We start from the raw sequence: 23,824 nt of genomic DNA, 5'->3' as shown, positions 1-23,824 counted from the left end.
TTTACCATCCTTGTGTAGTTTTTTCCTCACATCCTGTTTCAATCTCCCCTCTTTTAGTTTAAAACCATCACCCCTAATCCTATCTCAACACGCCCCGCTAGCATCGAGTCTCCTCGCTACGGACACAAGATGGCGGCCGCCGCGCGTCTCCTTGGCAACCCAGCTCTCCCTGCGCCCGTCACCGCCGCCACCGCCCCGGAAGTCCCGCCCCGGCGCGTCGCGGTTGCTAGGGAAGGTGCCGGAAGGGTGGGGCCGCGGGGTGGGTGGAGCCGGCGGCCGGGGCGATGGAAGCGAGCGGCGGGCGTGGCGGGGCTTGCGGGGCTGTCGCGGTCGCCCGTCCCGCCGGCAGGTGAGCGCGGGCAGCGGGCTGGATGTCATCCCTCTCCCACCCCCCTCCCGCAGACACACGGTGCGGGCTGCAGCCGCCCGCCGTTGGGGGAGATGCTCGGCCTTCCTTCCCCCACCAGGCCTGTCGGGACAGCTGAAGATCCTTGTGGGATCGGGACCCCTCCTCGGAGATGGAGGGGTGAGGTAATTCACCCTGCGGGCCCGCTCTCGGGTGGTGTCTGAGAGGGACAAGGGCAAAACTAGACAGAGTCAGCATGTTCGTGGCGCTGTCACGGCATGTCACGACATGTTGGTGAAGGTCCGAGTCCACTGTGGTTCTTTGTGGGAGCATGTGTATGCGCATCCGCTCCTGGGGCGTGTGGTGACCTCCTGTTCCCCGGGGTCCTCGTTGCCCACAGCTCAGCCACGCAGCCCTTCCAGGCTTTGTCTCCTTTTTCTCCCTAACATTATGGGAATCGCTGTGGCACGCCCTCCCAGTCTCCTTGAAGGAGCAACCGCATCAGGAGAACTGGATTTTCCAGTAATAAACTTAATTATGAAACACAATTATGTCTAACGACTGTTAGAAGCAAATAGAGCTTGCTAGATCAGGTGCTGCAGGCAGTGACACCACTTGCTTATGCTTATCTGTGCAGTGTGAAAAGCTGTTCTGCAGTCAGCATGAGTAGCTTCCATAGTGGTGGTAATGACAACTAAGGTGCTTTTGGATCTCATCGTCACTGCATGAATTTGTGCCAGGGCAAGAGGCCCTCGCTTTGGGATTAGGCTGCTGCCAAGCTTCCTTGTGTTTTCTCGCTGTCTGTGGGACCAGTCTGGGCAGAAACGGCAGTGTTTTGGGGAAGTGTCAGGCCTTCTGTGCCTGTCTTATGTACGTGTTGTTTCCTGAGTAGGAGGTCTGGTGCTCTGTGAAGGATTTGACTTAATGAACCATTACCCTACGATATGCAGTAGGCAGACTGGGGCTGTGTTATACAGCTCTTTGCCATTTTAGGGGTCTCAGCTGACCAGAAGTTTGAACACATTGTTATCTTGTGCAATCTCAGAAGGTTATCTGGCATACCTAACTGCAGATTAGAGGATACCTGTAGAAAACTATGTTCTATTAATATTGTATCAAAAATTCTTATTTTCAATAATATAATTTAATACGACTCCTTATTTGTGGGTTTCAGGAATCCAGTTACACAAAATGAGAAGATTTTATTTACAGGCCAGTTAAACATCATCTGAGATGGTCAAACTGTCTGCATAAACCAAGGACTAATTTTTAGTCTGCTGTTGTATTGCTGACCTTTCAATCATCCTGTCTGGTGATGGACCTATAAGGCCTAAAGTTCCCAAAGCAGGAGAAGAATATTTGTGGCAGAAGTTGTCTTCAATTTTTAGCTTTGGTTTAATTTTTACTCACCTTCCTGTGGACAAGTCTTCTGTCGAATTGTCTCTGGTTTCTGAAATCAAACCATGCCGTCTCTGGGAGTTGTATAGTGTAACTAGTCATGGAGCAGTCCCACCTGCCACCTACCACAAAATCCACTTGCTGGATCAGCACATGCAGTCTTCCAGGGTTCCTAGCTGTAGGATATGTAGTATGTGTTGAAATCTCTTCATAAAGAATCGTACAGAAAGGATGCTGTAGCAGCTGTTGCATCCTAGGGTAAAAACGAGATTACAGTATTAGAAGTGTTGGCAAAGCTGCCTGCTTGTGGCAGTGCTCCCAGTCTACCAATCTTTGCCAGGCAGCAGCTACATGCTTCTGTCAAGGCAGAGGCCCAGGCGACTGCATTTGTCTGATGCAGCACTTCTGGAAGAACAAGCCCTGAGGGCAGTTGCAGCTTAAGGATGCTGGAGCAAGACACACTGAGGAAGTAGGGAGACAGATCAAGGAGCTGGGTAATAGAGAAATGGGTGTAGAGTTGGGGCTGGGTTTTGGTAACCTTATGGGGTAGTTTGGAGATGCAAAGGCCATGTTTTAAGGCCTTTTGAAAATTTTACATTGTGTTTGGTTAGTGTTATTTAAAGCATTCCCTTTTGAAGGGGCAATTCTATTCCAAGCTGACTAATCCCTGAACATTTAAAACCACAACAAGCATGTGTGTGATACTAGTGAGTCACTGATGATGAATCATGCATACTTCAGTACAAATAAATGAATCCGTTTGTTTCATTTATTTTTGTTTTGGTAGTATCTGGAGGGCCTACAGAAAGATCATGACCTTGTAGAACCAGGTGTTTAAGCACACAGAAAAAGACAGACCCTGAGCCTTCATACACTCTTTTTTAATCTGTCTATTTAAGCTTGATTTCAACTTGTCTTATCAGCATGAATAAAAATAAGTATGTCTAAAACTCTTTAAAATTGAAGTCTAATAGTAAACGTTTCTGCCTTGTGGAATTTGGCAATTTAAGTAGTCTAGGAAGGAGAAGGTGAGAGCACTATATAAAGGACTATGCCTTCCAGGAAGAGAGAAATCGTACGGCTGTTAGCCTGCTGACAAATGTACGTCTCCATATGTAGTCCTGGAAATTGAAGCCCCCTTGAATTCCAGCTCAATATCTTAGTTGCAGAAATTGTATTAACTACATTCATTACTTCCATTAATTACACCACTACATTAGTAAAGGTGATTTGAAGTTTTAATTGGCTTTTCAATGGAAAATTATATGTCAAAGGAACAGTAGGGGGTGTTACATGTGTGTGTATCTGCTCTCTCCCACTCGCTTGCATGGTAGGTTTTGTCCTTGGGAGAAGGGTATGCCAAAGAATCTGCTTTTGGCTTAACAAGGTTTTCTTCTGAATTAGCACTTCTCTGCACTTGATTTCTGTGAAACATAACTATGAAGATTCACTAGGCTGCAATTGTAAAAGTAATTTATGAAATGAACTGCAGAAAGACTAAGCAGCACCATGAAATTGCTTATGAGAGCTTTCGCAGGTATTATCGTTTGCTCATGAATGTATGTTAACTTGCTTGAGTTACGTATCAATTAGGCCTAGATCCTGGGATCACCACTTACTTAGAGATGGGGTAAATAAGTTCTTTGTTGTATATAGTGTACTATCCACATCAACTGGATTGTAGGATTTTGGCTCCAGACTATGTATGCACGAAGGGTGATATGCTTCAGTTCATGCTTCTTTGCCCCCATCTTCACTGGTAGTGGATTAAAGCACGATTTAAGATGGTAGAAAGGTGATCTCACCAAACAGCCCTTGTAAAAGAGAGTGCAAGTGGGTGAGTGCATGCTGCTTTCAGAAAGCTTCAGCCTGCACTTCACAGAAGGGGCAATTGTGGGTGCTGGGCTCATCCACGCTTCTTCAGTGCATTTTTTCTGCATTCCTACCTTGCTAGATTTGCATGTCTTTCTCAAAACAAAAAGGACAAGGATGCAATACAGTATATCAGAGGATTGACAAAGTCACACAAGCCCTCAGAACAAGACAGACATTAATAAACTGGAATGAGTTGAGCAGGGGGGTTACCAAGATGGTCAAGGGGCTTGTCTGGTGTCAGGCAACTCAGGCACTTGTCTGGTGAGGTAAAGCTGGGCAGCCATGTTTCTGCAGCCTGGAGAAGAGGTGGCTCTGGGATCACCTAATAGCAGCCTGCCTGTGAGAAGGTTATTAAAAAAGACAGACCAAGGCTCTTTAGCAGGGTGAAGGGTGGGAAGGTGAGAGACATCAGGCACAAGCTGAGAGAAGAGTTTCAGAATATGTGGGGAAAAAACAATACCCAGCACCTTTTCCCATTGAGACCAGTCAAGCAGTGACACAGGATGCCCAGAGAAGCTGTGCTATTTCCATCTTTGGAGGTTTTCAGAATGTGACTGGATAAAGCTCTGAGCGACCTGGTTTGACCTTACAGCTGATCCTGCACTGAGCAGGAGGCTAGACAACAGACCTCCTGAGGTCCCTTCCAGACAATCCTGCATCCCTAACAGGAAAGGCTGACCCGGACATATGAGAGATCTAATGTAGAAAGTGACACCTAGGTGTCATTAATTGAAATGCAGCTTATAAGCACTTCCCTAGCAACCGTAAATTTGCAGAAATCCTGCCGTCAGTGTTTTAATCGTAGAATGGTTTTAGTTGGAGGGGACCTTAAGGACCATCTAGTTCCAACCCTGCTGCCTTGGGCAGGCACACCTTCCACTAGACCACGTTGCTCAAAGCCCCATCCAACCTGGCCTTGAAATAAACCCTGCTTGCAGTGAAGCTTTTCCAAACAAGTCTGTCTGTCAGTCTCCAACATTTCACCTTGTCCTGTGTTCAGCAGTAGCAGTCATTTTTCCTCCTTCTTAGTAGCTGCTGCAGCACTGTGGTTTTGACTTTCAGCCTGGGAACAAAGCTGATAACACCGATGTTTAGACTGACCAAGGACTTTGTGAGTCTCGTGCTCTGCCAGGGAGGAGGAGAAGGTGGGAGGAAGCAGGGACAGGACACCTGACCCAAACTAGCCAAAGAGGTATTCCATACCACAGCACGTCATGCCCAGGATGTAGAACGGAGAGTTCCCAGAAGGGCACGTCCTCTTTTCGGTTGGGCTCTCTTTTCTGGCGAGCGGTATCGTATTCTCTTCCCTTGTTATTTCTCTTATCATTATTATTATTGGTGGCAGCAGTAGTGATTTGTGTTATACCTTAGTTACTGGACTGTTTTTATCTCAACCCCTGGGAGTTACATTCTTTTGATTCTCCTCCCCATCCCTCTGGGGAGTGGGGGGGGGAAGTAGACTGCGTGGTTCTAATTTACAGCCGGGGCTTAAACCACGACACACCTCTATTTCACATTTCTCACCTTTCATCCTCTTCAGCCCCCTGGGGAGGTGCCTTTTCCCAAGCAGAGCAAGAGGCAGGCAGGGTCCCCAGTGCCCACCTATGGCCTTGCTAATGGTATCAACTTATCCATCTCCCTCTTCCCCACTAGAGTAGAAGGCAAAATCACAGCTGCATGAAGTACTAAGAAGACAATACAAAGTTGGTAATGTTACTTTGGTTCCCTTCCTTGCAGTATAGGAAATCATGATTCTTGGTAGAGCACGTAAGATATTTTTTTCTTCTACAGTCATGAGGTGATCTATATGAACTCTCCTACTTCAAAATAAAGCAAAAAGGTATATACATGGAAGTCTTGGTTAGAAATCATAGAATCACAGAATGGTTTGAGTTGGAAGACCATCCAGTTCCAACCCCACTGCCACGGGCAGGGACACCTTCCACTAGACCAGGTTGCTCAAAGCCCCGTCCAGCCTGGCCTTGAACACTGCCAGGGATGGAGCATTTACTGCTGGGCAACCTATGCCAGTGCCTCACCACCCTCACAGCAAAGAATTTTTTCCTTATGTCAAATCTAAATCTACCCTCTTTCAGTTTAAAGCCATTTCCCCCTGTCCTATCCATACATGGCCTTACAAATCCTCCCACTCCAAATTTCTTGTTGGCCCTCTTCAGGTACTGGAAGCTACTCTGAGGTCTCCCCAAAGCCTTCTCCAGGCTGAACAAGCCCAGCTCTCAGCCTGTGTCCATAGGAGAAGTGCTCCAGGCCTCTGATCATCTTCATCGCCTCCTCTGGACTCATTCGAGCACATCCGTGTCCCTCCTGTGATATGGGCCCCAAAGCTGGCTGTGCTCTATGTTTGCTTCTGTAATCATTATGCAATATAAGTGTACAAGAGTAATTTCTGGCATTAAGGTATTTAATGAGAGATGTGAGTTGTGTGCCCATTCAGAAAAGGTAGATTGGCTGGGGAGCGTGAAAGGTCCTTGTAACTAGTGTCTTTGTTTGCAGTTGTCCAGTTCACAAATGCAGTCCCATTATTTTCCTTGATTTTTAATTTAATTTGCTACTTCTATCTTACATTAAAATGCTTTCTAGATGTCACCTTGGGTAGGTTTTCAAAACATGGTTGGATAAAGCTCTGAGCAACCTGGTTTGACCTTTCTAGATGCCACTTTTCATCCACTTTGACCTTTCTAGTTTGTGTCCTCCCCTGTTTTCAATTTCACATCTTTAAACTTTTCTTTACTAATAGGTTGATTCTGCTTTAGGATAATGGCAGGAAAAGTAAAGTGGGTAACTGACATAGAAAAATCTGTTCTAATAAACAACTTTGAAAAAAGAGGCTGGATTCAGGTGGCAGAAAATGAAGATTGGAATTTTTATTGGTAAGTACATTAAAAATACCAGTTTCTAATTTTATGAAGCATTTTAATATGTTATGTTAGTATCATTAATAATATAACGAAATGTATGTTAAAAAGTGAAAAATACAGAAATTACCATTCATTTACCACAGTGCTCCTAAGAGTATGACATTGTTTCTGTAATTTCTTAGGCTACCACTGGTCTTCTGTTCAGAGTTGCATTGGTAGACCCCTGTATATGTGCAGGCCTGCTAAAGTCATTGGGGTTCCTCAGGGTAGAAGGTCCTATCTGCATGGATCCATTCCTGTGCTACTGATCTCATGTATCTTTGCAGTTTGCCAAAGATATAGTCAGGGAGTGGAAAGTCAATGACCTAGCAAGATATTGATCACTTCTGGGAATGCCAGTTGTGAACAGCCCAGGGGAAAGGCTATGCTCAGTGTATTTTGAACTGTGATACCTGATTTTATTCGATTTTGAGGTTTGTGGTTTTTTTTTTTTTTTTTTTTATGCAGTAAGCAGAAGTTTTCCATTACTGTTGGAGGGCATATGTGGCCTGAGGGGAATCTTTGAATGTATCTTTTCCCCAAATTTTCTGGAAACTCAACATAAAATAATCCAAGAGTACACAGTTCCAACATGTAATGGAGTCTTGCCCTGTTACCAGAGTCCAGGCTTCTATAATATAGGCTTTGAGGACTGTACTTCTTCATGATAATGATTTATATGCAGACTGATTATTCAACATTTCAATACTTAAAGTGAATGTGAAGTTAAATCAGAACAATGGTGAAAGGAGGGGAGTAAAGAGTCTAGCTTCACATTTGGCATTTGTGTAATATAAGACCATGAAATGCTGTCCTAGAATGCAGTAATCTACTAATTGGCAGAAACAGTACTCTGTACATAAACCAAACAATTTATATTGTCCCTTTCAAATATGTCAGAATGGTGATTTGTGCTGCCAAGTGTACCCTTTGTGAACCACTTATTCAAATGGGTAGGAATCTAGTAATCTTCTCATGCTTTTGGAATGTGGTTGGGGGGAAGTTGTGGCACAGGGCACTCAGAGAGACTGTTGTGTGACTGGCTGTTTTGGTTTGTGTTTTTCTTCCTGAAATGATAACGTAGCAGATTGATAGCAGGAAATATTATTAAATTTCCAATATGAGACAGGCAATAAAAATTTTCTTCATGTCTATAGTCCTGCTCTTATCTTCTGTGAAAAATAAAGTAGATATGTGATGGCATTGTCACTGCAGCCCCTGATCTGGCATTTACGGGTGATTTTAGTAAGATCTCTGAACCACTGTTTTCAATTCATATGCTTGACAGTCTGAATAGCAAGGTACTCAGTAGGAGGTTGTTTTTGTGGCTTTTTTTAAGAGGGAAACTGAGTTTACAGGAAGAGAAGTAACAGAAGTTGCTTCTGTAGCACTTGGGGGTGTGTTGGCCATTTTTAGATCCTTCTGGGGCTTAACCTGATATCAACAAGGCAGAGTCCAGTAGGCCCAAGTTGTCATCTGCCTGTCCTCTCTTTTTGTGCCAATTTTAGTAGTAGTAGAGGGATCAATAAAACCTCTGGCAGGATTTTGTTAATAGAAGGTCAGCACATCTTGGATTGTCACTGCAGCAAGGTATTAGAGTATAAAGAGAAATGAGGGAGAAAAGTGAAGTGCATGTAACAAAAAAAAAAAACCAAAAAAAAACAAAAAACAAAACAACAAAACAAAACAAAACAAACAAAACCCCAACCAACTTTATCTTCCTGGATTGTGTTTCTTGGGTAATGGGTTTAAACTTAAACAGGGGAAGTTCAGGTTAGATATAAGGAAGAAGTTCTTTACTGTGAGGCACTGGAACAGGTTGCCCAGAGAAGTAAATGCTCCGTCCCTCTCAGTGTTCAAGGCCAAGTTGGACAGAGGCTTGGGCAACGTGGTCCAGTGTGAGGTGTCCCTGCCCATGGCACTGGGGTTGGAACTAGATGATCTTAAGGTCCTTTCCAACCCTAACTATTCTATGATTCTATGAAGTCTTTTGGTATCTGTCTTTGCTTGCAGGATGAGCGTACAAACAATCAGAAATGTTTTCAGTGTGGAAACTGGTTACCGCCTCTCTGATGACCAGATTGTCAATCATTTCCCAAACCACTATGAACTGACCAGAAAAGATTTGATGGTAAAGAATATCAAGCGATACAGGAAAGAACTTGAGAAAGAAGGAAGTCCTCTTGCGGAAAAGGATGAAAATGGGAAATATGTTTATTTGGGTATGTGGTTCTTATTATCAGCATTCATATTTTTTCCTTTGTAGTCCATAACCTGGAATTAACCTAGCTTTTCTGTGCATAAAGCACTGAACTTCTGAAGTGTTAGAACATTAAAGTAACTATCTTGAAATGCTCTGTCACTGTCAATGAAGTAAAGTGCACTTTGTCCTAAAATTGTTTGCTGTATTCTGCAAACTTTACAGCCTTTTCTCTCTGTGTTCTCCTCCTTTTTTTCCCTTCAAGTCTGAATTAGAGCAGAAGGAAACAGAGAATAGGTAAAGTGATAAAAACTGTTGTAGTGAATATTTTGTAAGAAATACTGTATTTTCAAAGCTTTTCACAAACTTTCCTTTGAAGGAAAATAGCTAGTATTTTGCAAATTGAGAGGAATAGAGGGGATACCACTTTTTCAGGATCTTTATTGAAATTAGAGGAAAAAGTAGGAATAAAAGACTGAACATTTCTGTTTTCCTGTTGTATTACCAAAGCAGTAAGACCCAATTCCTCCATTGTGTACTTGCTAGTATTCAGCAGTATTCAAAGAGGAGCACAAATCCAGTTTGTGTGCATGGAAGTTGTATTTAGATTTTGTTTTGTTAGGAGTAAGGTCCTTAAAGAAGACTGAACTTAACAGTGCAGCATTACCTGAAGCAACATTGGATGAAATGATAATGAAATTACTATTTTTAAGTATAAGGGTACAGAACTAGATTTGTAACCAGGCTTTTTGTGGTTGGGAGTTGAGAGTGTGGGAGAGAGGTGGGTTGTTTGGTTGAGTTTTTGTTGATTTTGCTTTGTTTTAAATTATTTTGAAGAGGGAAAATTGTGGGATTAAGGTATTCTGCAATAAGGTTAATGGTGAAACCAAAGGACTCTGGAACTTCACATGAGATGGGGCTGGAGTTTCTTTAATTCAAAAGTGCAAAAACATTATCTGAATATCTTATACTGCAGCAAAAACTAAAATAAACCTTTTCAGAGAGGCTCTTGGCAGAACAGAATGAACAAACTCTTCAGAGGAGAAGTTTGGGGGAAGTTGGAAAACAAGTAATGACTGCTAGGAAATACAACTAAACAAACAAAAGCCAAACCAGCAGTACATCAGGAATGAGGAGAGTGAAGTTGTTTTGGAGATCAGAAAGCATTGGAGTGAAAGAGAAGTGGGAATATGTTGAGCTGATTTACATCTTGGGCAAGTGAAAGGAGAGCACTGTTCATCCCTGAAAAAGAGCAGCAGTTCTGTATGGATGGAAGTGAAAAGAATCTGACAGCAAAAAGTGACAAATGCTTTTCTTTACATTTGAGTAAGCATTGTGATACTGATTGTGGGAGCAAGTAAGTGACTAATGGGAGTTACATGGAAATAAAAATTACCTCAGCCAAAGGGGAAGCAACACCAGCATTCACATGTTTGGTGCACAGAGGATGATAAAGGTGGTTAATGGAATGGTAAAAACTGACATAGGAAATTGAGAAAGTTTGATAAAGTTAAGTTGGAATGGTATGTAGTACTTTAATTTCACAGCATATAAACAGAAAACTAATGAATGTGAATTAAAATCTACTTAGCTGAAATTAGCAGCAGTATTTTGCAATTGTTTAAGTGTAAACCTAAACCTAGAATTTAAATGAGATGAAAAGCAACGTAAGTCTTAATGAAGGTGGATAGTGTCAGACTGGAAAACTGAAAATACAGAAATGTTTTAGTCTATATATGCCAATAGCCTTTTCACACACAGTGTCCTTAATTGTGCACCTTATGTGGGTTTTTTGTTTTCCTTCACTCAGATTTTGTTCCTGTTACTTTTATGCTTCCGGCCGATTATAATCTCTTTGTGGAAGAATTCAGGAAAAATCCCTCCAGCACTTGGATTATGAAACCTTGTGGCAAAGCTCAAGGAAAAGGAATATTTCTAATCAATAAACTCTCTCAAATTAAAAAATGGTCTCGAGACAGCAAAACGTCTTCGTAAGTTCTTAAAACCCAAACCCTTTACTGTCTGTAATGAAGTGAACCATATGCTAATTGTCTGATGCATGGAAAAGTATTCCATTATTATTGCTTTGTCATTATATAGTTAGCTTTGCGTTTAATCTCAGTTTTTATCTGACTTCCTCCTTCAAGCAGGTTTTAATACAATTTGTTTTGGTATGAGGAGGTACAAAGCACTGTTCAATTAACTATTCTTTATAAAAATGCTTTCAGTGGTGTTGGGGAAAAAATCGTGCAAAAATAAATTGTTCTGCTTCATAGTATTAAATAACAGGAAACATGAGAAAAATCTTTCCCTAAGCAATTTTAGTAATTATTAAATACATATTAAATAACTTTTTTGATTAGTACAAAGGAAGAGTGCATTTATTGCAACATGGTCTAGTGTGAGGTGTCTCTGCCCATGACGGGGGGGTTGGAACTAGATGATATATGGTCCTTTACAACCCTAACTATTCTATGATTCTATGAAATACATTATCCATTTGGAGCACAAAAATGTTGGTGATCTACTTCCAAATGGATGAAGCAGGTCAGCAATCTACCTTTTTCTCTGACTAGTTAAGGTTTTGATCACACAACTAATACTGATTTTTTTACTGTTATAAAGTGACTGGTTGACTATCACTCAAGTCTTCCCCTCCCCTTTTGACTTTGAATCTGAAGAATGTCACAATCTGAAAGTTATCTTAGCTTTTCACAGTGGTTTGCCAAGGCACACCAAGCATAAATACGAATGTTCTATATGACCTTGACTAATGAAGGTAATGTACTGCATACTCTTTGCTTGTCTGAACCGTGCCAAGCTCTAAATGCTCTCCAAGGAAAAGACTGGCTTGTAGAGCTGCATTCTGCATGGTGCAGTCAGCTACCCTATTAACTTCAAAACTGAGTTTAAATTGTTAATTGATCTTGGTCATCTGCATAGTACTTTAAACACTTTTTGGTGTATATAATACCTGATGCCAAGTGTGTATTATTAACCACTACAGCTTTATACATTGTACATGCAGAAGATTAAAGATTTCAGCCAATCCACAATGTACAGACTACTAAAGGAGAAAAAGATTTATCAGACTGTATCATTGCAATTGTTACATTCTGAAACATGATTTATGTTTTTCAGGTTTGTATCTCAGTCTTCCAAAGAAGCCTATGTGATTTCTCTCTATATTAACAATCCGTTACTTATTGGTGGAAAGAAATTTGATCTTCGTCTATATGTTTTAGTATCTACATATCGTCCACTGAGATGTTACATGTAAGACTGTATGTATTTGTATTTTGTTTTGAGAGAACATTTAATGTAGTCAAAATAAGTTTCCTAGGATGCTTTTTTCCCAATTTCTTGTTGGGGTTTAACACATTTTAATGACTTTTTTCATTTAAGGTATAAACTCGGGTTTTGCCGATTTTGCACAGTAAAATACACACCAAGTACAAGTGAACTGGATAACATGTTTGTACATCTTACAAACGTTGCCATTCAGAAACATGGGGTAAGTGTACTTTAGTTCTTAGGTGATCTTTTGTAGCAAGATTGTTTTTCTTAAATTGTCCTAAACCTTGGAATAAAAAGATTTTATTTGTCATATTCTTCATCATCTTGCAATTAAAATACTTCAACTTGAACTTCTAAATAAATAAATTTTAGAAGTCTGCAGGTCAAAAGTATGCAAGATAAAGAATTGCAGCTCTGAAATAGAGTGGGATATCTTCAGTATTAACTTGCAGTAGTTGAAAGCAGGGGTTTTCTTCCAAGTCTCCTGTCATTTAAATGCTAATATGCTCATTTAGGAATTGATTCTGTGAGCAGTGGAATTAATGAAGCCTGGTTCCTGTAGATTTGTATTTTATAATAGCGCTTTAATATTGGCTTCCTGATCTTCCCTTCCCATTCTCTCTCTCCTGGGAAGTTAATTCAGCTTTCCTATTTTCAGCACTTACTCATTACAATACTTTCCAGCTTCTTCTCATGTTTTCCCTGCTCTGCCCCTCTCCCTTCATTCTCTGGGTAAGAAAGGGAATGTGCATTTGGGAGCTTGGAGATAGATGCTTGCTGCCTGGCCAGCTGGTGGCTTCCTCTTGAATGGACAAAGACGAAGTTCTGCCTGCAGAACAGTTCTGTCCTGTAATTTGCCATTGACGTTCATAAAACATGTGGAAACTTGATAGCTTTGACAGGACTTCCTTATGTCACAATAGGCTGAAATTCACCAGTGGGAGGAAAGGCCAGTGGGTCAGGGGGGACATGCACAGATGGGCATACACTATGACTGCCCAAGCCTTGTTTCTTCAGGGAATCCACTTGATGATGATGACTGTCCCTTTTGCATTTTTAGCGGATGTCCATGATTTATAGACCATGCCTCTGTTACAGTAATTAAAACTTTACTGCCGTGCTTCCTAATTTCATAGATTTTAGTTTAAGAATATGGAAAATAAGTGTGTATGTACATACACACACGTGTACACTCATGCATATATATTCATATGTGCATACACCAACACTCAACAAGATACATTTAATGTATCTTAAATTGCAACCATGCTAAATATGCTGTGTCTATTATTGTTCTGTAAGATGTGCAGCATAGCAGAACTGCTTTTATCTGGACATTCTGTAAAATCATAGAATCAACTTAGGTCCAACAGTTACCCCAGGACTGCCAAGTCCACCACTAAACCATGTCACTAGGGGCCTCATGTACATGGTTTTTGAACACTTCCAGGGACATGTCATTTGTAGTGGTAGTTATAAACTAGGGTAAGTGTCAAAATGTGGCATTTTTCAATGCTACAAACATTTTCTTGCTCAGGTGCTGATTTGTAAAGTGCTTCAAACACATTATGGTTCTGACAGGGCTCACTGAGAATTGGTTGTGGTGAAAGCAGATCCCATAGGACTTAGAGCATAAATCATGGTGTTGTTTGCACTAGAAGACGTGAGGCATGTGATGTGTTGCCTATCCCAAATAAAAGTAGAGGTGAAAGTAGTGGTGAGGTCACCTGAAGAGAAGACAACAGAAATGTGTATAGAAGTAGTAGTTTAAAAATGTAGAGTCATTACTGGAATATATGAAAAACTGTATAATTTCGGAACCACTAATATTTGTTGAATTTTGTGGAAAGAAGTGAGAGGTTTAATGCAAAGCCACTCTATCCTTTCTATGTGCCCTTATGTTTTAAACTTGTCTAACTTTGGAGGCACTTAGGCTGTACAGTTTTAGAAGAACCTAATTTAAACTGTCAAGTAATTTATCAAAATCATTATGTGGTCTAGAAAAACTCTTTGTATTCTAGCTGTTAATCTCTTCTCTAAGCCCTATGTGAACCATAGTGTTCCAGTGTGTTTGTACCCTACTAAGTAACGGGAGAACATCCCTAATTTGAAAAGTGTACAAGTCTATATTGGGAGAGGGAAATGGTAAAATGCAGGAAGGAGAGTAAGTCACTATACCCATTATGATGTTTGTACTGGAAAATACAATTCTAGGTCATTATTCACTGCATGTGCAATACAAACAAAACAACAGTAATTCAACATTATTGTTTTCAGTTAGTGATCTTCTGCGTAGCCTGCAATACTCTAATATTTTTAATTAAACAGCTGTGATTGTGTAAGGCTCTACCCAGTTGCAATCTATTTTGATTTGAGTACTTTTTCTGCAATGCAAAGAAGGTTGAAACTTTGATCTCTGGAATCTGGTCTCAAGACATTTTTTCCATGCAGCAAGTCCTGAGAACCATGTTTGAGGTCTTTATTTGTACAGTCCAGTTTTGCAAATGTACTAAGGGGGAAGCTGTAGAAAAGCCTAAATATAGATAGAGGTTTCTCTGACCTCATCTTAGAGGACCACAGATTTTATTCCTCTGAGAACTGTTTTCTGCATTGTGTTCTATAATTCAGCAGGCATACAATCATTAATCGTTATAAATACTCTGAGAAGAACCTTTTTAAAGGGGCAGAGCATGTGTCCTGAGAGTTATACGAAGGCTTAATGCATGTCTTTGCATCAGTAAGAACAACCCCAGTTTGCTCTTGTCTTCCCATTTAAAGAGAATGTAATGCAGAGCATTGATAGCCTCTGAAAAGACAAATATAAAGTAATCTCCTTTCCCCCCTGTTCTGTTTCAGTAGCACTTAGTGGTTTTTTTCTATATCAAAATACTGAATTACTTGAAAAGTTAACCTTTAAAAATAATTCAGGTCATTTCACTGTCCTCTTGAATGTAACTGTTGGTAGCACCATTAAGATGATACCATGTTTGCCTTTGGGGAAACAGACAATTCACATTTTAAATGAATAAACAAAGACAAGCACTTTCAAGTGCTCCATTTTAAAACAGCTTACTTCAGTGAAATTTAGCTATTGCACGCTTAGTTATTTCTCCCTTATCCCTGAGGAGGAAAAAGTTCAATTCTTTCCTTTCACATTTTAAAAGTTGTATTTCCAAATTATAAATTATGTTTTCATGTAAAGCTGTCAAAGTACCGTTTGGTTTCCTTCTCTGAAGAAAGATCTGCAATGTGTGATAAAAACATATACAGCCATAATAAAAACAGTTGTTTATATAGAGGGCAGTTCAAAGTAAAGCTGAAGTCTTCATAAAGTTGTAGAGTAAAAATAACTTGCTGAGTTCGTTTTTAGAGCACTACTTGTATGTAAGTGTAAGTGGGTTTTTTGTGTGAGTGAAACAGAACTGCAGAACAGCTTAAAAATCTTAGGCTGAACTAACTCCTTTACTTTTCAGGATGATTACAATCATATCCATGGAGGCAAGTGGACAGTGAGTAACTTACGCCTATATCTGGAGAGCACACGTGGAAAGGAAGTCACAAACAAATTATTTGATGAAATTCACTGGATAATTGTGCAGTCACTGAAGGCTGTTGCGGTGAGTACTGTTCCTGGAATGCTGCCAACGACAGCATTACAGCTGCAGGCTGCTCATATCCATGGAAGTGAGTTTGCCGTCAAAACCCCTAAAATATATTTTTCTTGCTATGTGACTGATGGTGTTGATGCTGATTTCTAAAATTCTGTTGTCTCCTGACTTCTCTGAGTGGACTTGAATTTTGGGTGAGTGGGTGAGCTGACTGTGCATACTGAAGAAGTGGATGTATCCCTTTCCTTGAGGGCTCTGTGAACTAGTTAATATGACTTGATACTGCTCTTGTGAATAGTATTAAGCTCTGTCAAGGCACATGACATCATTTCAGCAATAACAAATGTGTCAAAGAAAAAATAGCTCTGGAGGACAATTTGTCAAAGCAAACGTAAGGCTTTTAGTTCAGCAGAGTTGCATAACTTACTTTCACCTCACGAGTCACAGAGTTATCATGAACTCTCACTTAAAAAAAAAGGAGCAACCAATCCTCTGCTTAAGTGACTTTCTAGTGTTTGGGTAATGTCCTGTGATTACAGTAGAGAGCAGGTATCGCTCTGTGAGTCAGCTGGGGTAACTGAAGAGCTCGCCAGTGTCACGGACTGTCCTGTTCTCAAGTACATGGTCCTGTCATCTCTCTGGCACCTTCTTGAGCTGAATCAGCTCACTCTCCCAGCTGACAATTACTGTATTGCTTTATTGATAGGTTAGTATTGTGCCAGTGTAATAAGCTAAATCGCCTCACTGAAGGACCAGCTGAACACCAGAATCAGCACAAGGAAGAGGGACAGGTTATGAAGCTAGGATCAGTGGGAGGTGAGGAGGCATGGCTCAACTCACCCTCTGCTGTGTAATCATATTTGAAACCAGATGTGAGAAGAAAAGAGATTTAATCCAAATGTTAGAAGAACCTTAGAAGAGGAAAAAGTGTTTAGAATTATTGAGCATGAAGTATTTTGCTCCTCTGTCCTTCTGACAATGGCAGATGTAATGAGAGATGCTTGTTCCTCCTGTCCCTTTCACTCCCTGAAGAATGGAAAAGCTTTCATTATTAGCCTAGGGGAAAACATCTCACTAACCTGTTACAAAGGTTTCTTTAAAAGATCTGATGACATTTCCGTAGAAGAAAAGTCTTGCCATGCACACCACAAATGCTTAGCAGATGCTGGAAACCTACTGATTCTCTAGAGAACGTGCATCCAAGCACAACTTGGTCCTTGGTTTCTCTTGACTTTCAGGATCATAGTTGACTTGAGCTAATTACAGTTTTTAAATGTATCTGGTAACTGTTTGACCTCAAATTTCTACTCTACATGTTTATATTAGCAGAGTAAAAGAAACATCTTTGAATAAGTCTCCTTTTTCTGAAGTTTAAATAATTCACAATTATGCAAAGCTGTGTTATGTAAAACTTCCTGATGTCTCCTGATGCATGCAGGCTTAGATATTATTACTTTTGCAAAATACAAAAACACGCTTCTTTTCATAACATAATGGAAAATTAATATGTTAGTACTTGGCATTAATACAATCATTAATATTGAAATATTACTTCCAGCTTGGAAAAAAAGAGGCAATCCTCAACTTACTAGTTAGCACGCTTGTCTTAGAGTAAAAACACTGAAAACTTGTAAAAGATTCATAATGTGATCATAGTGATTTATAGCAAACAGAGTATGCATTCAGGTTATGTACTGAATTATTCATTTCAATACATATTGATGTATTTTTCTCTTTTTTTAGCCTGTAATGAATAATGATAAACACTGCTTTGAGTGTTATGGATATGACATTATCATTGATGACAAGCTTAAACCATGGCTTATTGAGGTAAAGTTACATAAAATACAGGGAAATAAACTTCCTTCTAATTTCACAATGTAAAACTGGCTAGATTTCAATGTAGTCTTTCTTCTTTTGAAACAATGTCTTTTGTTCCTCAGGTAAGTGTATTAAGAAAAATGTTGGAAAGTAAAACAGACTGTGTGACCGAGCTTGCATGTGCTTTTGTTTCCTGTTTGTTTGGTGTTTCTATTTGTTTGTGGATTTATGTTTTGTCTTTGAAATCCAGTATGTCTATGCAATTGGGATTCAGTGGCAGTATGGATGGTAGCAGCCCTATTAGATACTGTTATCAGTAGCTGGAAAATTGGCATTGGCTCAACAGCGCATAACATCAGACTTAGGTTTTAAATGCTGTTATGGCCTTAATGTTGCAGATTGTGAGGAAGGAAAAGGGGTAGATGATGGGTAATTGGTATATTTGGAAGAGGTTTCCCCCCCACCATCTCCCATATAAGTTTCTCTATAGTGTATTGAGTTTGGATCTGTGTTCAACATAATTTTTTTCCAGCTCTCTTCCTTCTCAATCTAATTGAAAGTGAAAGTTCAAATGTAAATGAACTTTATTAAAAAAACCCCAAACATTTATTGTTCTGATACCACTTCTCCATAATAAATGTGGCACACGAGATACGTAAAATGAATCCCAGTTTTAATTAGTACAAGATGCAATGTAGTGCTTTGAATAGAGAGCATGTGTGTGTTTATCCAGCTCGCAAGTTAACAGGAGAGAACTTGGATTAGGAACATAAATACAAGCTATTTACCTAGAAGAAACCCACAGGTTCCTGTATAGAACAGCTGTTGGAGTGAACCAGGCAAACTGTAAGCACTGAAATCTACGGGGTTTGTATCTATGTAAGCTTAGAAAATTAAACAAAAATCCATGTCTTGTCTGATTCACCCTGGTGCATCTAGTCTCAACAAAAGTCTTCAGGCTGACACTGCAGACATTTAGTGGTGTGGGGCTTTTTTTTCCTAAGTAAAAATGCCCAGTGGGGGATTCCTTCTAGTGTCTGAGGAACTGAAAGATGTGCTTTGAGACGCTGAGTCTTAATTCCCCAAATAGTACATGTAGTCATCACACAGGCTGTTTGGAGAACTATGTACCACTCAAAAATAGATGCTGACTGGTTTTTCTTTTCCTTTTGTAGGTTAATGCTTCCCCTTCTCTTACTTCCAGTACCGCTAATGATCGGATCTTGAAGTATAATCTTATTAATGACACACTTAACATTGCTGTGCCTAATGGGGAAATTCCAGACTGTAAATGGAATAAATCTCCACCAAAAGAAGTTCTTGGCAATTATGAAGTCTTGTAAGTTTTATATAAATGCAAATGTTTTCCAGTCACCTCACTTTTTTAATGTATAGTGTAGAGATAAGGTGAACTTCGTTTTGTTGTGAAAAATGTACACAAAGGACCACTTTGGTTTTTTGGAGCTGCAGTAGCAATGTTGGAGGGGGGAGTGCATTAAAGCAGAGCTGCCTCGCCCCTTCTCCAGAGAGAATGTTACTTTTCTGCACCTTCTGCACTTTTCAGCATGTAGGTTAGAGGGATAGAGGCTAAGAGACTGTCTTCTACATGTGTAGAACTTTAGTTGTATTGAGTATAATATATAGATGGTAGTTAAGTTGATATAATAGCAATTTTATACAATTTTTCTCTCACTTCATAGAAAAGACACCTCTTGACTCCTGTAAGTCATGGATGTAATAGTAATGAATTGTAAGGTCTTTTGGTTTTTTATTTCCCTGATCTGGATTACAAAGAGAGAAATTAAGGAGACAGATCTTTATGTTGGAGTGTCTGAAGGATTTATCTAGGATTGATTAGTCTTACGCAGAAACATACTGATTCAATACCATGTTTTTGATAGTTTCTCATATTTTTTGAGAAAATATTTGAATAGTTTCTCTAGCACTAGTGGTACAGTTGTTCAGTATGTCAGGAATGTGTTATGTACATAGGAGATCCATTACTTTATACTGATCTTAAGTACTCTTTATATTCTAGTAAAGACAGTTAAATGTCTGAATTATGACTTATGTTTGAATGAATATTTTATACATGGTAGCTGCAAATACCTATGCAACAGCATGATTAAATATCTATTATGACTGTTTAAAAAATATGGTAGTATTTTGATAATTATAATTACACATCTATAACCAATTTCTGCTCGGAAATTGTGTGGCAGCTGAGAGGTAAGTATATATTGAGGTTATCCGAGGCCATAGTGGACTTAGATATTTAAGAACTACTTGTCACTGTGGTTAAGTGTTACAAAATGCATGTCGTCAGATACATTTAATTTAAGCACAGTTGTTTGTTCACTTCATTCTTTCCCTACTTGCTTTCTGATGCAACAGTGGAGTTTTTTAACATGGCAGCTAACAATCCTGTTTGAAGCAATAGCTTAAGACTTTATTAAACTGCTAGCAGTCTGATGTTGTGGCTTAACCACAGACCTGTGTAGTGAGGAGAAATACAGAAGTACATGGGAAATTTCACAAGTATAAAATTTCACAAACTCAGGAGTTTAACCAAAGCTGCCAAATGCTTTGTTTCTTTCAAAAAGTAGCTGAAGATATGTCAGTTGATCTGTATTGTAACATCATGTGGTAGTATATTTCCTCGAATAATAGCTGTGTGTCAGACTGTGCATGTGTAGAATACAAGCTGTGTGTAGAACAGCTTGTTTAAAATTTCAGTGCTAGATATTAAGCAAAATCAAATATAGAGGACCCACTCTTATTTGTGTAGTGAATAACAGGACAAAGCATTGAAGAGGTTATCTTATTTTCAGATATGATGAAGAGATGGCACAAAGCGATGGTCCCGATCGTGACTTGCGAAGTCGTCCTGGGCAATCCACTGGAGTAAAAGGAAATCGTGCAAGAGATTCAGGAAAGCCTGTACTGACCACCTGGAAGTGATAACAGGAGAAACAGCTGCACGCGTGGTAGGAAGGCATCATGAACGAAAATGCAGGTTTTGAACAGATTCCTCTACTTTGCTACCTTGCATATGGGAAATATTAAAAGAGGACAATACAGCTGTTGAAAAGAAGTGAAATAAACAATCTAAAAGCAGGACATGTACTGAACGTACTTTGACTTAATGATTATTCCAGTAATTATATATATAGTGTGTATGTATATATGATTATTTTGTACATATATACTTTGTATATACTAATATTCTCCCGGTAATGATTGAGAACTTTCTTTATAAAGATGATAACTCGAAACGTGCATTCTGAAAGAAACCCCTTGCTGTTCTGAATATAATTTATTTCCTCTGTAACCTGTCCCTAGCTCCCTATAATAAATGAGCTGTGGATTCTGTAAGAGTGGTGTGGTGAGCATTAATATTGTCACATGAGAGTTTAGATTCTTGCTAGTAAAAGAAGAGAAACTAGAAAAAATAGCAATACATGGACCTGAGGCTATTGTCAGTTAAGGCAGCTAATGTTTTACAATTAGTAGTAATAAACTGAAAAGCAATTCTTTATATGCTGAGGATTTTTGGTTTGGTTTTGGTTTGGTTTTTAAATTTCCTTTAATTGTTTTGAGCTGCTAACTCTTTAAAGGTAGAAAGTTTCATGGGCAGAGGGAGTGTTTCAAATGGTATGTTAATGCATTTTTTGACTAGCCATTAATTTTTATTTCGAGATGATGCATGTCTGTAGAGAAACAGAACAATAACATGCTGTAATAAATCTCATTGCTTGAAGCCGATGAGAAGTCCTTATTTGCACCAGTAATATGAGAATCTCTTTGAGTGGTTGTGCTTGTATATAAGTACGATATCTGTATATTTTTGTGTGAACTATAACAAAAATATTGTTGCACATGGTAAGCTATTGCTGGTAGCTATGATAACGAACGTTGTGATGATTAACTACCAGAATGTATAGAGCAAAATTTAAAAATAGGTATTTCAGTCTTCTAACAGTGTAGCATATAAATAAACTAGTTGGGTGTGTGATTGGCTGTTGCTTCCACTTGCATTTCCACCAGTTATTTATAAATGTCAAGGTGCAGTTCTGGTCGTCTTTGTTCTCCTTCCCCCCCTCACTGGATTTTGGTTTTGTTTTGGTTGGTTTTCTTTTTTGATGGTGCAGTACTGTGGAGAGAAAGATGAAGGAGGTTAAGAGTTGCAGATGTCCACGTAACCATAACATACTCTAATCTGGATGCCACCAGGGCAGTAATATTCAATTTGCCTGCCAGAGCAGGCCACGTGCTTTGCCCTCCTTTGTGGCAGGCTACTAAAGTGCATGCAAAATAAACTTTACCTCTCCCAGAAGGTTTGAGTTTCTTGAACGTGTAAAACAGACCACCTGCGCCACAGAACATGTGGGTCCTTTTTCTGCCTTTGAAGTTCCTCCTAGAACAGGGCAGCTGCTCAGAAACTTGCCTTTGGGACAGTTGGTGCTGATGACTCTCAGTCTGAACACCATCCAGCAAGAGCAGTTTGGGCTGGGGAGGGAGGGCAGATGTGGGCTGGTGAGGGAGTGTAGATGTGGGCTGGGCTGACCAGTATCCTTACACATGACCTGAGATTCATCCTTGCAATACAGAAGGAATGCGTAGACTGAATGAGTCACTCAAAGTATAATCCTCATCTTGATTAATTTTGCATATTCCATTAAAATAACCAAAATCTAACTTATTCTCTGGTCATCAGACTTCTCACTGGCCTCTCTAGAAGCATATTCAAGTTGGTTTTTGAAAGAAAGCTAAGAAAAGATGATTACTGCAGGTCTCATAGGTTTTTGGTTGGGGTTTTGTGTTTGGGTTTTTTTGATTCCTAAGTATGAGTCTTGCTTGTATTGACATTGACAGGTAAGCTGCTTTTAAGTAGATGTGTGGTCAGATATTACCCCCAACTGCCTGTTGAGGGTAAAATAGGAAGTAGTGACAAACTTGGGAACGATGAGACTATAGGAAGTAGTATTTTGTAGTGGTTATATTTCTTACAAGACGGGCAACACAACAGGGATACTGTGATAGATGGAAAATGGAGCTTTCACTTCTCTTTGGTAGCTTAGACAAATAATGTTGTAGTCTTGTTCTATCATAACGTTTGTGCTAGCAAGGATGGCTACAATAGAATGATTACTCCTTCCCTTTCTTTCCTATTCATGCAGCCTACGCTGGTGTGACTATATGGGGAAGAGGTATATTGAGAAATGCAAGATTAACTTTCTGATTAGCAGTGACACACAAGCCCAAAAAAATCCCGTAAGCAAGCAGGAAGTCTTCCTTTTCTGTGAAGAACTTGAGGCCTCATGTACCTAAGTGAAATGTTCTTGGGATACTCAAAATTAGGAATGTCTATTGCTATATAATATATACTTTTTCTGAGTAAGGCCTGTTGCAAAACACAGTGGTTCTCTGAAGGAATTTGAATAAGGAAAGGGTCGTGTTCTATGTTAGCTGGAATGAGCATTTGTGCATGAAGCAGCTTGTCTGCAGACTCCGGAACAGCAGGATGATGAGGAAACAAAAGCAGTCATAGCTAATAGTTCTGGGAGAGGAGGAGGAGGGTAGTATGTGGATATCACCCTGTGAGATGCTTGTTTGTGCATGGCCTTGAAAGGTAAAGGTGAAAATCTGATAAGGAGGAAGACAAACTGGAAATGAAAACTGAAATTGCCTGCTCATGCAATTAAATCTCTTTTTACTGCTTTTCACTTCTACATCCTTAACTAAATCTATTGCTGTAGTAGGGCAGAACTAATGGTACAAAGTGATGTACAAACTGATAGCAGCTGGGGGCATGTTCTGCTGTCAGATGGAAGTGAGGTGATTAGGAGGATGTGTAAGCCACTTGGGGCATGCATCTACTATAGGAGTTAAGGGGAATTGGCTAAAGGTAAGATGCTAACATGTATGATAAAAGATGTTAAACCTTGTGTAGATGTTCTCATTCACAGGTAAGGTGGCTGTTTTTGCTGGAACCTCATTCTCCAAAAGATTAAAACCTGGTTTACCTCTGACTGAGAGGGCTTAAGTGGGCTTAAATCTGAGTGACTGCAAGCAGACAAGCTATTAGTTCTGAGTAACTAACTGTGGCCCTAGGCCAACCATCCTGCAAATGTATCTAACTCTAGATAAAGTAACTGTTTTGGCTTTCAGTAGAGCAAAATAGATCAGAAATAACAGTTCTCAAAAGTTCTGACTTCAGCTAGTGTAGTAATTTGCCAGGCAGAGCCAAAATAAATGTGTATCTCAGTCCTGAAATACTGTTCTTCATATGCTCAAGTGATCACTGGCATAAAGACAGTATTGTATGAAGAATTAAATAGACAAGCTCTAAACAGCTATG

The 23,824-nt window shown here is 39.7% G+C and overlaps 1 protein-coding gene across 6 annotated transcripts; it reads left to right on the top strand.

Annotated features, from left to right (window-relative positions):
- Positions 1-274: 274 nt before the first annotated feature.
- TTLL1 (TTL family tubulin polyglutamylase complex subunit L1) lies at positions 275-21,933 on the top strand. 6 transcript variants are annotated; one of them, XM_080630246.1, is made up of 11 exons: positions 456-531; positions 4,682-4,811; positions 6,394-6,510; positions 8,551-8,759; positions 10,548-10,728; positions 11,879-12,013; positions 12,143-12,251; positions 15,508-15,651; positions 17,386-17,472; positions 18,639-18,802; positions 20,295-21,933. In XM_080630246.1, the coding sequence occupies exons 3-11, from the start codon at positions 6,398-6,400 to the stop codon at positions 20,422-20,424; spliced, it is 1,272 nt and encodes a 423-aa protein (XP_080486372.1). In that variant the 5' UTR covers positions 456-531; positions 4,682-4,811; positions 6,394-6,397; the 3' UTR covers positions 20,425-21,933. The 6 variants fall into 6 exon arrangements, with proteins under 6 accessions (XP_080486374.1, XP_080486371.1, XP_080486369.1 ...); XM_080630244.1 differs by having other exon boundaries at positions 4,682-4,909; positions 6,378-6,510; XM_080630248.1 differs by lacking the exon at positions 4,682-4,811 and having other exon boundaries at positions 275-531.
- The last annotated feature ends 1,891 nt before the right edge of the window (positions 21,934-23,824 follow it).

Source organism: Psittacula echo (genome assembly GCF_963264785.1).
Source record: "Psittacula echo genome assembly, chromosome: 1".
NCBI lineage: Eukaryota > Metazoa > Chordata > Aves > Psittaciformes > Psittacidae > Psittacula > Psittacula echo.
Note: the sequence above shows the minus strand (reverse complement) of the source record. Positions and strands in the feature narration are given on the sequence as shown.

Bases quoted from the DNA above. Each gene is read 5' to 3' on its own strand.
- TTLL1 (XM_080630248.1), top strand. From the start codon at position 6,398: ATGGCAGGAAAAGTAAAGTGGGTAACTGACATAGAAAAATCTGTTCTA. The intron at 8,760-10,547 runs GTATGTGGTTCT...TCCTTCACTCAG, and splicing joins TGGGAAATATGTTTATTTGG to ATTTTGTTCCTGTTACTTTT. The intron at 10,729-11,878 runs GTAAGTTCTTAA...TATGTTTTTCAG, and splicing joins CGAGACAGCAAAACGTCTTC to GTTTGTATCTCAGTCTTCCA.